This window comes from Sorex araneus, chromosome 2 (genome assembly GCF_027595985.1).
Source record: "Sorex araneus isolate mSorAra2 chromosome 2, mSorAra2.pri, whole genome shotgun sequence".
NCBI classification, from domain to species: domain Eukaryota; kingdom Metazoa; phylum Chordata; class Mammalia; order Eulipotyphla; family Soricidae; genus Sorex; species Sorex araneus.
The window spans coordinates 56,197,202-56,210,572 of record NC_073303.1 but is presented as its reverse complement, the minus strand read 5'-3'; the positions used below and the strand labels follow the sequence as shown (position 1 = coordinate 56,210,572).

Here is a 13,371-nt window from a genome sequence, read left to right as displayed (position 1 = left end):
CGGGGGCTGCCCGTGGTTCTTTGCTCAGAATTTGCTCTCTGCAGTACTCAGGGGACCATGCAGTGCCAAGGATCAAACCCAGGTTTCCTGCATGCAAAGCATGTGAGCTATCTCTCTGGCCCTGACAGACTTCTTCGAGACAATGCAAAAGTTTGTGGTGAATTAGTTCTACAAAGGGTTTGGTCGATTTGCACATTTCCCCCCTAGAGTGCCAGTCTCCTCACCCTCACATCCCTACGGAAGCCTTTTGTGTGTAAATTCCATAAATACTAACTGATGAGATGAAGGCTGATTTGAAACGCAGTCAGAGTCAGGGGCTGCAAAGGAGGGGGTGGGGTGGCAATGGGCTCCATGCAGTGGCTGCAGTGGCTTGTCCCAGAGCCGGGCTTGCAGCACGGGTCCAGGAAGACCTTCTTCGGAGCTGTGCCGGAGTTTTGAACACCACATTGTTTCTGAAAACCCCGTGTGAACTGTAAACTGCTGCAAGTGAGTGCAGGACACAATAGATAAAGCCTGTTGGTACGGGAGAGGGACAAAATGACAAACACCAACAGTTCCTGGGCAAAGTCAGGGAGTGCTGTCGAGGCGCCTTAGAGAGGACGGGGGGAGAGAAAGTGTGCAAGGCTCAGGAGGAGCATGAGCGAGGAGCAACGCAAGGGCTGGGGGCATGAGGAAAGGCCAGAAGTGGGTCCCAGAGGGATGAAGGACCTTTAGAGAGAAGAGATAGAAAAAAATGCCTTGTGGGCTGGCGGAATAACATAGCCAAGTCTCACGTGTGCTTGCGGACGCCATGCTTTGAACACTGTGGAGAGTATGGAGTTTCTTCCAAGGGACACTAAAATTTCCTGTTCTTCATATAAACTCCCCCTCAATTGAACTTTTTTTTACAATTAGAAAGCTTTCATGTTTGAGTTTCAGTCATACAATGATCGAACACCCATCACTCCACCAGTGCACATTCCCCACCACCAATGTCCCCAGTATACCCCCCCTTTCCCACCCTCCCCCTGCCTCCATGACAGTTTCCCCAATGGCCTCCCTCTCTCTCTACTTTTGGGCATTTGGTTTGCAATACACTGAGAGGCCATCATGTTTGACCCTTTATCTACTTTCAGCACACATCTCCCATCCCAAACGATTCCTCCAACAGTCATTGACGTAGTGATCCCTTCTCTATTCCAGCTGCCTTCTCCCCCCGCTCATGAGGCAGGCTGCTAATTGGGGGTCAGAGCCAGGTTGGTTGCATGCAAGGCAAACACCCTACCCGCTGTGCTATCACTCCAGCCCCTGACGTGTCTTGTCAGGGTCGGTTTGCATGTCACCATCCTGAAGCTGGTGTGGTGTCCAGTTCTCTCACCTCCTCCTCCCTCCTTTATCTATGCTGTGATGACACTTTGCATCCCTTGGGGAGCTGAATTTCTAATCAGATGTGGTAGAATTCAGCAAATAGTGTCCCCTACAAGTCTCATAATGGAGACGTTACTGGTGCCCACTCGAGCAAATCGATGGACAACGGGATGACAGTGCTACAGTGCTACACTTAATTACTCTCCTTGTGGCTTCTATTCTTCAGAGAAAAGATAAGTTATTACACGTTGCAGTATAGGAGATAGGTTGTTTGCTTCTCACACCACGACCGTGGTCGGGCCCCAGCATTCCATATGTCCCAAGCCCCTCCGGGAGTGAACCCTGAGTGCAGAGTCAGGAGTAAGACCTGAGCTCAGGTGTGTATGACCCCAAAACGAATAAATCAAAAATGATGTTAACAAATTCGAAAAATTTCTTCCACAGCTTAAACATAGGGGGTGCAGTGCTGCCAGCAGGTCGACCTGTGCCCGCAGGGCGAGGGCAGCAGCAGCCTGATGGTGCCTTCAGGCTTCCTGACACCCCAAATTGCTGCTGTGCCACTGGCCAGACCCCAGAAACTCAGGACCAAGTTTCCAGAGAAATTAAATGGCCAAAAGTTAGTTATGAGGGAGCCAACCCACAAACCACCTTTGGTTCAGCTATAAAAGCTCTTTATCAGCCTTGCTTCAGAGACCCATAAATAAATCTCAAAAGATCTCAAAAGCCACAGTTAATGTCGGACCCACTCAAGGTTGAATAGACCAGGGTAATCAGAGGGGGGTGGGTCACAGCTTGCTTCCACAATCAAAAAATCGCCACCATGGCCCCAGCCGGACTCCACCATCCAGGATGGACCTCACTGAGATATTAGCCTGTTGAAAATTCAGGTATGTGGGTTTCATAATTGAAATCTCCAGGCTTTCTCGGGGTCAGGAGGGCTACCTCCCCACTTCCCTATACTCCTGGAAGCACCAGCAGTCCCCCACAAACCAACTCCAGCGCCCCATGGAAGCTCTACTACCAGCCTTGCTCAGAGACCCATAAATAAATCTCAAGAGATCCAAAGCCTTTATCTCAGAACCATACAAGGCTGAACAGATTGGAGTAAACTGAAGTGGGGTGAGTCAAGCTGGTGCCCCTCAAGCAGAGCCCCTGGCAGCCACATGCTTCTACATTGTAAAATCACCACCATGCCCCTGGCCGTACTCTACCATCTTGGGTCAGACTTCATGGAGATATAATCTGCTGAAAATTCAGGTATGCGGGTTTTGTGACTGAAATCTCCAGGCTTTCTCGGGGTCGGGATGGACTACCTCCCCCCACCTCCCTGTACTTCTGGAAGCCTTGGCAGTGACATCCACATCCCAAAGTGGTCATCCAGTTAAAAGAGCTACTCCAGTCTTACCTTCCCGATAAAAATACTGAACACCCTGAATAAACACGATGACCTCTTAGTACGTGTATTGCAAACCACTATGCACTAAAGGAGAAAGAAGAAAAGTACCTGCTATAAAGGCAGCCTGGTGGGGGAAGGGGTGTGTGTGTTGGGGGATGGTGGAAGGGAATCAGAAGACGTTGGTGGTGGGAAATGTACACTGGTGGAGGGATGGGTGTTGGATCACTGTATGACCGAAACAAAATCATAAACATCTTAGTAATGGTCTGTCTCATAGGTATTCAATTAAAAAAAAACTTTTAAAAAAAGGTTGAATATAGGATATGGCATCTTCAAAAAGAATACTCACAGAAAATTTGTACACAAATTCTTCAAGATACAGCATGGTTCCTAACAGCCAAAATGGGGGGTGAAGTTGTCACAGGCCCAGAGCTCCACCCACCCACCTCCAGCTCCCACCGCTGCCCCAGAAACACCCCAGCTTGCAATCAGAGACACCTGCAGCTGATGGTCCCAGCTCCAAAGCCCAGAAAGATTAAGAGCAGCGCCTCCAGCCTTCACAGAGCTGACAGCAGAAACGCAGAAAAACAGATAGGAGTGTAGAAGCTGCTAGGCTCAAGGAGTGAGAACATCACCCAACAGCTTGGTACAGCCTCAGGCCACAACTTCAGCAACATCATTGTGAGACAGAGGTTGTGGCAAGCGTTGTAGATTATTTCGTGCCTTCAGAGGGAGCAGGCTTGGGGTGCGGGGTGGGACGCTCGGGACACTGGTGGTGGGGATGGTCTGGGAATACTGAGCGCCTGAAACAACTGCATTGTGAACAACTTTGTAAATCGTGGTGTTTAAAAATATTAAGTATATTTGGGCCGGGGCGATAGCACAGCGGGTAGGGCGTTTGCCTTACACGTGACCGACCCGGGTTCGATCCCCGGCATCCCATATGGTCCCCCAAGCACTGCCAGGAGTAATTCCTGAGTGCAAAGCCAGGAGTAACCTCTGAGCATCGCTGGGTGTGACCCAAAAAGCAAAAAAAAAAAAAAAAAAAATTAAGTATCTTTAAGTGTTCTATCCATCACAGGAATGTTATTCGGCTATAAGAAGGAACAAAGGACTGAGAGAAGGAATAAACCCTGGTAGCAAGGCACACACGCATTCAGACATACAGGTCACTATAGGTAAGAAAGCTGAGATGTGTGGCATGAGCTGGCGGGGAAGTAGCATTAGGAGGAAACGGAGAATATACATCTTTGAGAATGTTCTAAAATCAGTTGTGGCAGTGGCTACACAACCCACAACTTTATTTATATACAGATTCACAACGACTGCCTCAAGTATTTTAGATGATTTAATGACACAGGAATCATCTCAATAAAGTTGCCACTTAAAAAACTTGCTCTGCCATGACAAATAGCTATTGGCTGAATACTGATGTTGGTGTGTACATTTATAGAGGTGACATTAAAATCCCACACTCTTTTGCTTGTATGCACTTAAATTCTTCTCACACACAATGTCTGAAGTTATCAGATCCTATTTTAATCCACCGCCTTCATAGCAATCAATGCAAATAAAAAGAATTTATGAAACAATCCATCTTTTATTCAGATTGAATTAAATTTAATAACCAAGGTCATATGGCTTAAAAACATTAGAGTTGTGTTTTGGAGCAAAACCAATGAGATGGATAGCTTGTTGTCAGCAGTCATTAACATGGTACTCTTGGTCCAAGACCGGATGAAGAAAGGGGCATAATTTGTTTCCACTGATTCTCTACTATATGTTGAATTTTATTAAATGCATGTCTTTTTCAGGAACGATTTTGTACACAAATTCAACTGCATTTACATTGTGTGAATGACAGCAACGATACAATCCTCCCCCAACCAGCATATTGAATGCTCTCAAAGAAATGACACTCCCCTTCCACTAGGATGTTCCCATCCCAGTAGTTCTACCATGTCCTACCTTGCACATCTCATCCCACAAATAGAAATCTTGCTTCCGAGAGATTCTGTTTTATTATCATGGTTAAAAAGTGATGGGGCCAAAATGAAACGCCACAGCCATGATGCCAAACCCTGTGCCAAGCTGTTTCATTTGGGGCAACCCGGAGGGAGGCAGGGGATTAAAGTAGAAGGCAACCAATCTTAGGAGGAAATATGTTTATACAGATATATGCACACAAGGCTCAATCTTTAACAGGTTACTAATCTCTTATAGGTGGCTCCTGGGTGAAATTCAACAATCTTCACAGACTTTCCTCTAAGAAATCATTTTTGTCTCATTTTTAGTGGATTATTTGTAACTAGCAATATAAATTGTTTCAGTTCTGCTTTGGGAGTAGGGTGTGGGGTTCGGGATGGAAATATGGTGATGGGAAGGTATAATGGTGGTGGGATTGGTGCTTGAATATTAAAGGTAATCAAATATTATGAACAACCTTATAAGAATAAATTAAAATTAAAAAACGATGGGCCAGAGTGAAAGTACAGCAGATAGGGTACTTTCTATCTGGTTTTAAGCCATTTGACTTGCACATGCCAACCATACGGTTCCCTGAGCACCGCCAAGAGTCATCCTTGAGCGGTCAGGAGTCACCCCCGGGCATCGCCGGGGAGGCCCCCAAACCAACCCAAAAGAAAGGAGCATGATGTCAAAAGGTTATTCTGTATTTGTAAATCTCAGCTGCAGAATCCTCTTGAAGAAAGTAAACTAGCCCTTCTACCTGCCACTGAAGACAACGTCCCCACAGCCCTGCTTCCCTGCCTGGTGAATTCACTGGTCTTGTTTACACGGGGATAAGTGACTTAAACACAGCTATCTCAGGAATGAGTCCAGGATTTCAGGGCCCGCCACACGGCCCTTCGCACTCTCCTTGTTAAGCTCCCATGGAGGAGCCACAGACTACTGTCCGGGTTTGGCTCGTGCCTTCCTTCCATCTGGCTGGAGCTGGCGACACTGGCCTTTCCTGGATAAATACTGCCCTACTCTTATTTCCACTACATTCTTGCTTATCCACAATTCACTTTTCTCTTGAGATCAGTGGGAAAAGTTCAAGTCCTCGTGTGGCCTTCCTCACACTCCCTGGGCAGAGTTGGCGAAGGCAGGACAGACTGCAGGGCGAGAGCCAACGCCGACACATCGCACTGACTTCCCGCGGTCTCGCTGCCAGATTTCGGAGGAGCTGTGTCCGGGCAGGGCCTGGCCACGGGCAATCTCCTCACATGCTGCTGGTCCAGCTCAAAGGGCTGCAGTGCGGCCACGGACACACTCCAGGCTCTGTTCCTGGTGGCGCCTGTCCCCGCCCCAGCCCACTGGGGCGTCCCCGGAAGCCTCTAGCACAGAGCTACCCCACCAGGCTGAGGCTCACAAGGAATGCTCGCTGGGGCCCCCTGCACTGGCTGGCGCAAAGTCCCCTCACCCTCCCACCGCAAAGATGTCACCTGATTCTAATTATAGAAACAATTTTAATGCAAACAATCAATAAGGCATTTTCCCCATGGCTCCCAAGATTTCATCTCTCTCGGCAGCTGTAGGCATATATGGCTTCACTCCATTCTGTCTTCTTTGGACCATGATAGAATTCTGTCCATAGGCATAAAAAAAGAGAGAGAGAGAGAGAGAAAAGAATCAGTTATATAATAAGCTAGTAGCCATTCCTTAGTAATTGTGTGCTTCATCAAAAAGAAAACTATAGACACCAAGTTCTAAAATATAAATTGATTCTAAGGCTTCCAAAGTTTCCAAACTATTAATAGGACTAGTTATTCCCACGGGCCTATGAATGCATTTCTGATTGGGATGCGTTTACCTGTCCCCATTTAACACGAGACCACAAGAAAAATGGATCCACTACAGTTCATCCAGCAGCAACACACCATGAAAGGCTGTTCTGTCAGTGAGGACACCTGGTCTGATGGTGGCCTTCACCCCCACAGATTCCAACTGTGGCGCCACCACGCACCCAGGTGGTCGCAGCCTGAGACCCTCTGCGCATATGATTGTCTCTCGAGAGCAGCATTTTCCCGCCTGCTTGGCTGAACCTCCTGTTTTTTCATCTAAGTCCACTGCTCATGTGCTCGCTCTGTCACAAAGATGCCTGATGCGGCAGCTGGCAGGGGACAGTCCCACTGTTCAGTGAGCCCTGAGTGCAGCCAGATGTAGTGCCTGCAGAAGGAGCAACCACGCCCCGTGCCTCAAGAAAAGGCAGAACCACACGGGCCAGTGTGAGCAAGGAGACAGCAGAAGTGGAAGCCCAAATCGAGCTATGACAGTTACACCGGCTCTCTGCTCTCCTTCTCCGAGACAATTAAAATGCTAATAAGGCTCCTGTTTTGACCCCCGGAGGAGAGGAAGGAGACCTAAAGAAGGAATGAAAGCCCTAACGCAGTACTTCTCAACCGGGACCGCACGGAACCCTGTGCGCCCAAATCATGTAAACAGGGTCCACAGCTGGTAGGACAGAGGGGCCCAAAGGAAGGAAACCAGGTCAAAGGGGCCCGTGATTCAAGAAAGGGTGAGGAACGCTGCTGTAAAGGGTCTCTTCTAGACTGAAAGAGGAGCAAGTCAAAAGGCTGTTTCCCTTCAGCCATGACTAAGAAGGTCCTGGGGCCAGAGAGACAGTAGCCAGGTTAAGGCACGGCCTCACACAGCTGGGCCCAGATCCAGCTCTGCACAGGGGCCCCCAGGTCCCACCTGGAGTGACCCCCAAGTGCGGAGCCCAGAGCAAGCCCTGAACTCACTGAACATGGCCCCAACACCACAACAAGACAGAACGAAGAAGGAGCGTGGAGGCGGGCTGGTTTTGGCACTCAGTTCCAAGTCTAAGAGGCAAGACTGAACACAGCACTAACAAACTGGGCTTACCCAAAATTTCCGGCAGTTTTTGTACCTCATGAAGTAAGTGGAGCACCTGTCCTTGTCATAGTTGTTTTCATTCATGCATCTGGTAGAAGCGTCAGATTCCTTAAAGATGTAAGATAGGCATCATTTAAGAGGTGATGGGATCTAAAAAGAGCAAATGGACATCAAACTGCTGAAACTGCTTCCCCCAACTAAGTAACATGAAATAGTCCCTTCTTGTTCAACTTAGTAAAAAAACAAACAAAAATACCCAACATCCCCCACTACCCACACCCCTCCAAAAAAAAAAAAATTACCTTTCCAAGGATCCCAGTTTCCATGTCTGGATGAGCTTTGTGAATCTATGACCAGACTGTGAGCCAAGCACTGACAGGGCTCGCCAGACCCAGGGGCCAGCGGCAGAGATGCAGAGGCACCGTCCACGGGGTCCCAAACCCAGAGCCAGACGAGCAGCCTCAGAGCAGCCTGCCCGCTTCTCTGGCTGAGTGTCAACGTCCACGCTGGCCTCAAGGGCCCAAGCCAACAGGCCAGTAACTCCATCAAGGCAACTCGACCCGGCACCATTCATCTTGACCCACTTTTGGCTATCACTCACTCCGCTGTGTAAGCACATACATGACGACGTGAGCCATCTTAACCGATCCCACTGACATCACTGCAAAACCAAAGCAACTGACGCAGAGCTGGGAGTGCCAGAGCAAGCAGGTGCTGCTCCCGGGAATCAGAGTGAAGCTCTGGAAGCTGACAGCAGGAAAGGTCTGACTCTCAAAAGGCATCAAGAGCAAAGTCTTAAATAAAGCTGTAATTTGCTTCATAGATTTGAGAAACATGAGAAAAATCTAAATAGATTTGGTAATGCTACTGCCAACAGATCTAATATTCAGAACAAAAGAACAAATCTAAATTTCATTGCCAGATACTTCACAAGTATGTAGAGTTGCAAAATATATAGATTAGGTGTTATAATTTTTTTGTCTTTTTTTGGCTTTGAAGGGTCTCACACCCAGCAACGTTCAGGGGCTACTCCTGGCTGTGCATTCAAGAATTACTACTGGCGGTGCTCGGCACCATACGGGATGCCGGGAATCGATCCAGGGTCGGCCACGTGCAAGGCAAATATCCTACACGCTGTGCTATCGTTACGGCCCCAAAATATTGTGATTTTTAGATGACCAGTCTGATGAGTGCATTAAAGGATGACAAAGCCATAAGAACTGCAAGCTGTACCAAATCAATGCCTATAAAACCTTCACATAATAAAGTATTTTGCTTATATGATGCCTTTGTGAAAATCATCTTTAAATGGGCTAACTCTTTTATCAATTCCTTTATTCTCAGCCACACTGTATCCAAGGACACGATAAAATTACTGCTAATAAAATACAAGTTACAGTGATTTCAGCCACAATTTAAAACATCAAACTTTCTACCTCCCCATGTGTGACGGAAGGTTTCTCTCAGCTCTTCGGACGCCTGCCTCCTAGCATTTCAGTGACAAAAATGTACCTACATCTCATACACACACACAAGGCTGAAAAGAAGTTGAGTCCTTATTAGCTAAACTGTGGAAAACTAAGGATACTGTAGCGACTGAAAAGGAAGGGAACACTTTTTGTTCTAAATAACTTCGCACAAGCCCTGCAGAGAGCGGACACCCCCCCACACCCCCCGTCAGAAGCAACACCCTGCTTTTCTGACTTCACGCCCGTGAAAACTGAATCGCAAAGGAGCTCACCGACAAGCAAGGGTTGATGTCCGGGTCTCTCAGTCTCCGCGCTGCCAGGGGCATCCCGCCCGTCTTCTCACTGCAGGAAGTGCTAGGGAGACAGAGGCCAGCAGGAAGCCCGTCAATCTCATCAGCCCCACTGACACTGGGAAAGGTCACTGTGGTTCGCCGATTACCTAGTGAGGGCGGTGTCTGGCTCTGGGGTTTGCTGGTTGGGGCACACACACCCAGTGGTGCTGGGAGCTACCCCGAACCTGACCCTCCCACTTAGAAAATCTGCGGGCTAGCCCTGGTGGGGGGGCGTCTCCTGGTGCTAGAAAGGAAGCTCTGGCGGCTTCTAGTTTCTCCTCTGTTAGGGCGCCTCTGGGCGATGGCCATACTGAACTGAACTGGGCTCCATACCCAGAAAGACAGCCCACGGAAAATTCTACCTTAGTTTATTCTTATTCCAACGTTTCCGGCGATAAAATGTTGTGACAAAGCCCAAGAACACCACATTTACACAAATGACTGCTTCTTTATTAGACTTCGATCAGCATACCAACGAAGGATGGGGTAACTTGGTACAACTCAAGGGCAGCAAAAACATTTAGTGACCCAAGACCACACAGCAATGGCCAATGTAGGAAAACATTTGTCCCGATGATACTGCAGAACCTTTAAAAGAAAAAAGCGCTGGGACTTTTGCTTCCAGGGACTTCTAGTTAAATGGCACTTAATGGCTGAAGAAAACCAGGGAACTCTCCTGGTGTTGGTTCATCTTCTAATTCAAGTGTCGCAGATACAGCTCTGCAGGAGTCAGTTCTGATCGACTTAGGGTGATCACAGTTCCCTAAGGGCCAGTTCCAAAGGCCATGCTGGACTCTAATGGGTAGGTCAACTCTATCCCAGGACAGCCAAATCTACAGTAGGGATGCCTGCTTCCTCCTCTTAAGATGTGATAGAAACTGGATGAGAAAAAAAAAATTAAGACAACAGTCCACCAACATTCATTTCAGAACAGTATTTGTTTTCTGGAAGTCCTGATGTAGATTCTTTTAAATGTAGATTTTTCTCTCTGCAGGGAGTTACACCTGAAGAGGCCTGAGCAATAGCACAGCAGGTAGGATACTTGCCTTGCATGCAGCCAACCAGGGTTGGAGTCTCCAGCACCCCATATGGTCTCCTGAGCCCTGCCAGAAGTGATCCCTGAGCACAGAGCCAGGAGTAAGCCCTGAGCACTGCTGGCTATGTCCCCACAGCCCCCCTCCATCCCCCGGAAGTTAAGTTAGGGGCCTGGGAGCTAGTATAGAGAGTAAGGCAGTTGTCTGGCATTCAGTTAACACAGGTTCAAATCCCAGCATCACCTAGGGTCCCCCAAGCACCACCAGGAGTGTTCCCAGAGTGCAGAACCAAATATACACCCTGACTATTGCCAGGTATGGCCCAACTCCCCGGCCCCCCCAAAAAAAATAAAATTTGAAAAATGATGTCACGTTAACATTTAGTCCTGACTCCCCTTTGAGCTCAGTCACCATTCCTCCAAAGACAGGGAGACCCAGCAAATGATGTAACAGGACCTACTCGAAGCTCCCGAATTAGAAGTGTATCAGTCAGCATCAACAGAGACAGGCCACAATTTTGGTACGGAACGCTTTCTACTTTCATTGTCCGGGGCAGAACCACCAACTGAGTGAAAATCACGTGGCAAGGTAGAAAGTCCAGGGGGCTGGACCGATAGCACAGCGGGGAGAGCGTTTGCCTTGCACATAGCCGTGCAAGGTTCAATTCCCAGCATCCCATATGGCTCCCTGAGCACCGCTGGGAGTAATTCCTGAGTGCAAAGTCAGGAGTAACCCCTGTGTATCACCAGGTATGACCCAAAAAAGCAAAAAAAAAAAAAAAAAAAAGAAAGAAAAGAAAATAAAAAAAAAGTCCAGAAAGTCCATTCAGGAAATGAATCTAACGCCACAGGATCCTGAAAAGTGGTGGTTCTATACTCAATCCAGGATACTCCAACTCAGTGCAGGAAGGAGGAGGAGGAGGAGGCGGCGGCGGCGAGGAGGAGGAGCTCGAGGTCTGAGCTCGAGGGTGCAAACTCTGCAAAGGGCAGCACACAGTTGAGTCTTCGGGAGGTCTGTAACTTCCAGTCTTCCTGTCGGGTACAAATCTTCATCCTTGCATCTCTCATGGAACACACGAGCCCGGCCAGCTCCAGAACACCTTGGCACGGATGCCATGCAAGATGCGGTCCGAGAACACGCGGCGGCCGCGTGCTCTCGGGAAGCCAAGGCGTCGGCAGGCCGAGTGGCCTTCCTTCGAGGGGCGAGGATGCACCCGAGACCCCTGGCCGGGGGCGAGCGGGGCCCTGCCCCTTCCTCGGAGGGCACCGCCAGCACGGGCCAGCTCGGGCCAGCTCGGGAAGCCTTCCGAAGAGGGAGAGTGTCGCACGGGGCAGGCCCGCAGCACCCGGCTCGTGCGCGCGCTTCCTGGGCCTGGGGGCCTGGACCTGCACAGCCGGGTGTCCCGTGCCACCTCCTGGGCTCACGTCCCCCGGACCCGCCCGGGGGATGTCGCCGCACACCGCAAGCAAGCGAGGGGCCCCAGTGCGGGCAGCGAGGCACTCCGCGGGTGCGGTCCCAAGCAAACCGCCACCAGCGGGATTCGCCACCACCGGGATTCGGCTTGCAGAGGCACAGACCCCCTGCAGGTCTGCGCAACGTCGCGGGGGCGTGTGCACGGGACAGCGGGCTTGCACGGCTCAGTCTGCACTCGCCCTTCGTTCGGGGACTCGCACGCCCCTGACCCCCGCACTCCCCGGGGGCGCCCGCGCTGCACCCACAGCCTGGAGCCCGGGGGGTGGGGGGACTCCCCGAGAACCCACGACAAGAAAAACCGGCCTTTTCCCGCGACGGGTGCAGCGGGCAGGGGGCGAGGTGGGCCCCCCCCGAGTCGCTCTGGGGGGCGCAGGTGGCAGCCCTCGCTCGGCCCCCGGCGGCGCCCGCATGGTCCGGGGTGCAAAGCGGCAGCGGCCCGCGACACTTGCAGAGCAGGAGCCCGCGCAAGGGTCACCTCCCGCGGCCCCCGGCGCGCAGAGGGGACACCCGGACTACAGGAAGTGGCCCGTACCGCGACCAGGCCCGGAGGAAGGCACTCGGCGCCGCAGAAGTGAGTGCGGGGTCCCCGGGGCGTCCCTGCGCCCCCCGGCCCCGCAGCCGCGGCGCACAGAGGGCCGGGAGGAGAGGGGGGTGACCACTCACCTCGGGCGGCCGCTCTCGCCCGCGCCCAGGCCGTGTCCAGCTCCAAACACGTCAGTGGCTCACGCAGCAGGACCTTAAGTAGCGCGCAGCCCAACATGCTGCCCCCGCTCCCCGGCGGCCGCCCGGCCAATCGGCGCGCGCCGCCGCCTGACTGACAGCCGCGCCGGGCCCTGAGCGCCGGGGGCGGGCGCGCCTCGCCCCGCCTACGGCCGGCGGGAGGCAGGCCCGGGCGGGGGGAGCGGGCGGGGCGAGGCGGCGCGGCCCCGCCCCCGCCCCGCCCCACCGCGCCCGCCGCCCCCACCCCCTTCGCCGGCCGCGCCCGCCTCTTCACACTCGGGCCTGACGGGCGGCGCCGCCCGCCAATGGCTAGGCGCAGCTGCGGCGGCGGCCGCGCCGATTGGCCGTGCCCGTGGCGGCGCGCCCCCGCGGGGGCGGGCGCGGCGGCGGGCGGGGCGCGGGGGGCGGGTCGGCGGCGGGCGGGGGGCGGCGGCGGGGGGCGCGACGTCGGCGGCGGCGGCGGCGGCGGCTGCAAGTTGGGCTGCAGGGGCAGCGCATACACTACAATGGCTGCTGGAAAGAGGCGTAAGGAAACAATTTCCAGGCCCGCCGCGTCCAGCCCGAAATATGAGAAAAAAATTATTAGAAATTCCGCGGGCGGTGTAAAGGCGGCGGACGGGCCGGAGGGAGGATGGTGAAGCCCCGCGGTGAGTGCTGCCGGGCTCCGGGGCGGCGGGGAGGCGTTTAGCGGGAGAAATATCAGGGTTATTTAAATTATGGGACTGGCCGAGGGGGCAGCG

At 51.9% G+C, this 13,371-nt stretch overlaps 2 protein-coding genes across 4 annotated transcripts in view; one reads left to right on the top strand and one right to left on the bottom strand.

Moving 5' to 3' along the window:
• Positions 1 to 4,323: 4,323 nt before the first annotated feature.
• CHCHD7 (coiled-coil-helix-coiled-coil-helix domain containing 7) lies at positions 4,324 to 12,705 on the bottom strand. 2 transcript variants are annotated; one of them, XM_055128777.1, is made up of 4 exons: positions 12,575 to 12,705; positions 9,345 to 9,426; positions 7,613 to 7,711; positions 4,324 to 6,331 (listed from the first exon to the last, which is right to left on the bottom strand). In XM_055128777.1, exons 2-4 carry the CDS (start codon positions 9,396 to 9,398, stop codon positions 6,227 to 6,229), a joined length of 258 nt encoding a protein of 85 aa, XP_054984752.1. In that variant the 5' UTR covers positions 9,399 to 9,426; positions 12,575 to 12,705; the 3' UTR covers positions 4,324 to 6,226. The 2 variants fall into 2 exon arrangements, 1 of the variants encoding a protein (XP_054984752.1); XR_008628648.1 differs by having other exon boundaries at positions 6,200 to 6,331; positions 7,613 to 7,753; positions 12,575 to 12,631.
• Positions 12,706 to 13,076: 371 nt separating this feature from the next.
• The window catches only part of PLAG1 (PLAG1 zinc finger), a 45,272-nt gene continuing 44,977 nt past the window's right edge, over positions 13,077 to 13,371 (top strand). For both annotated transcript variants that reach the window (XM_055124922.1, XM_055124924.1), the window contains exon 1: positions 13,077 to 13,278. The gene's annotated coding sequence lies outside the window, so the exon portion shown is untranslated. The remainder of the gene's footprint in view (positions 13,279 to 13,371) is intronic.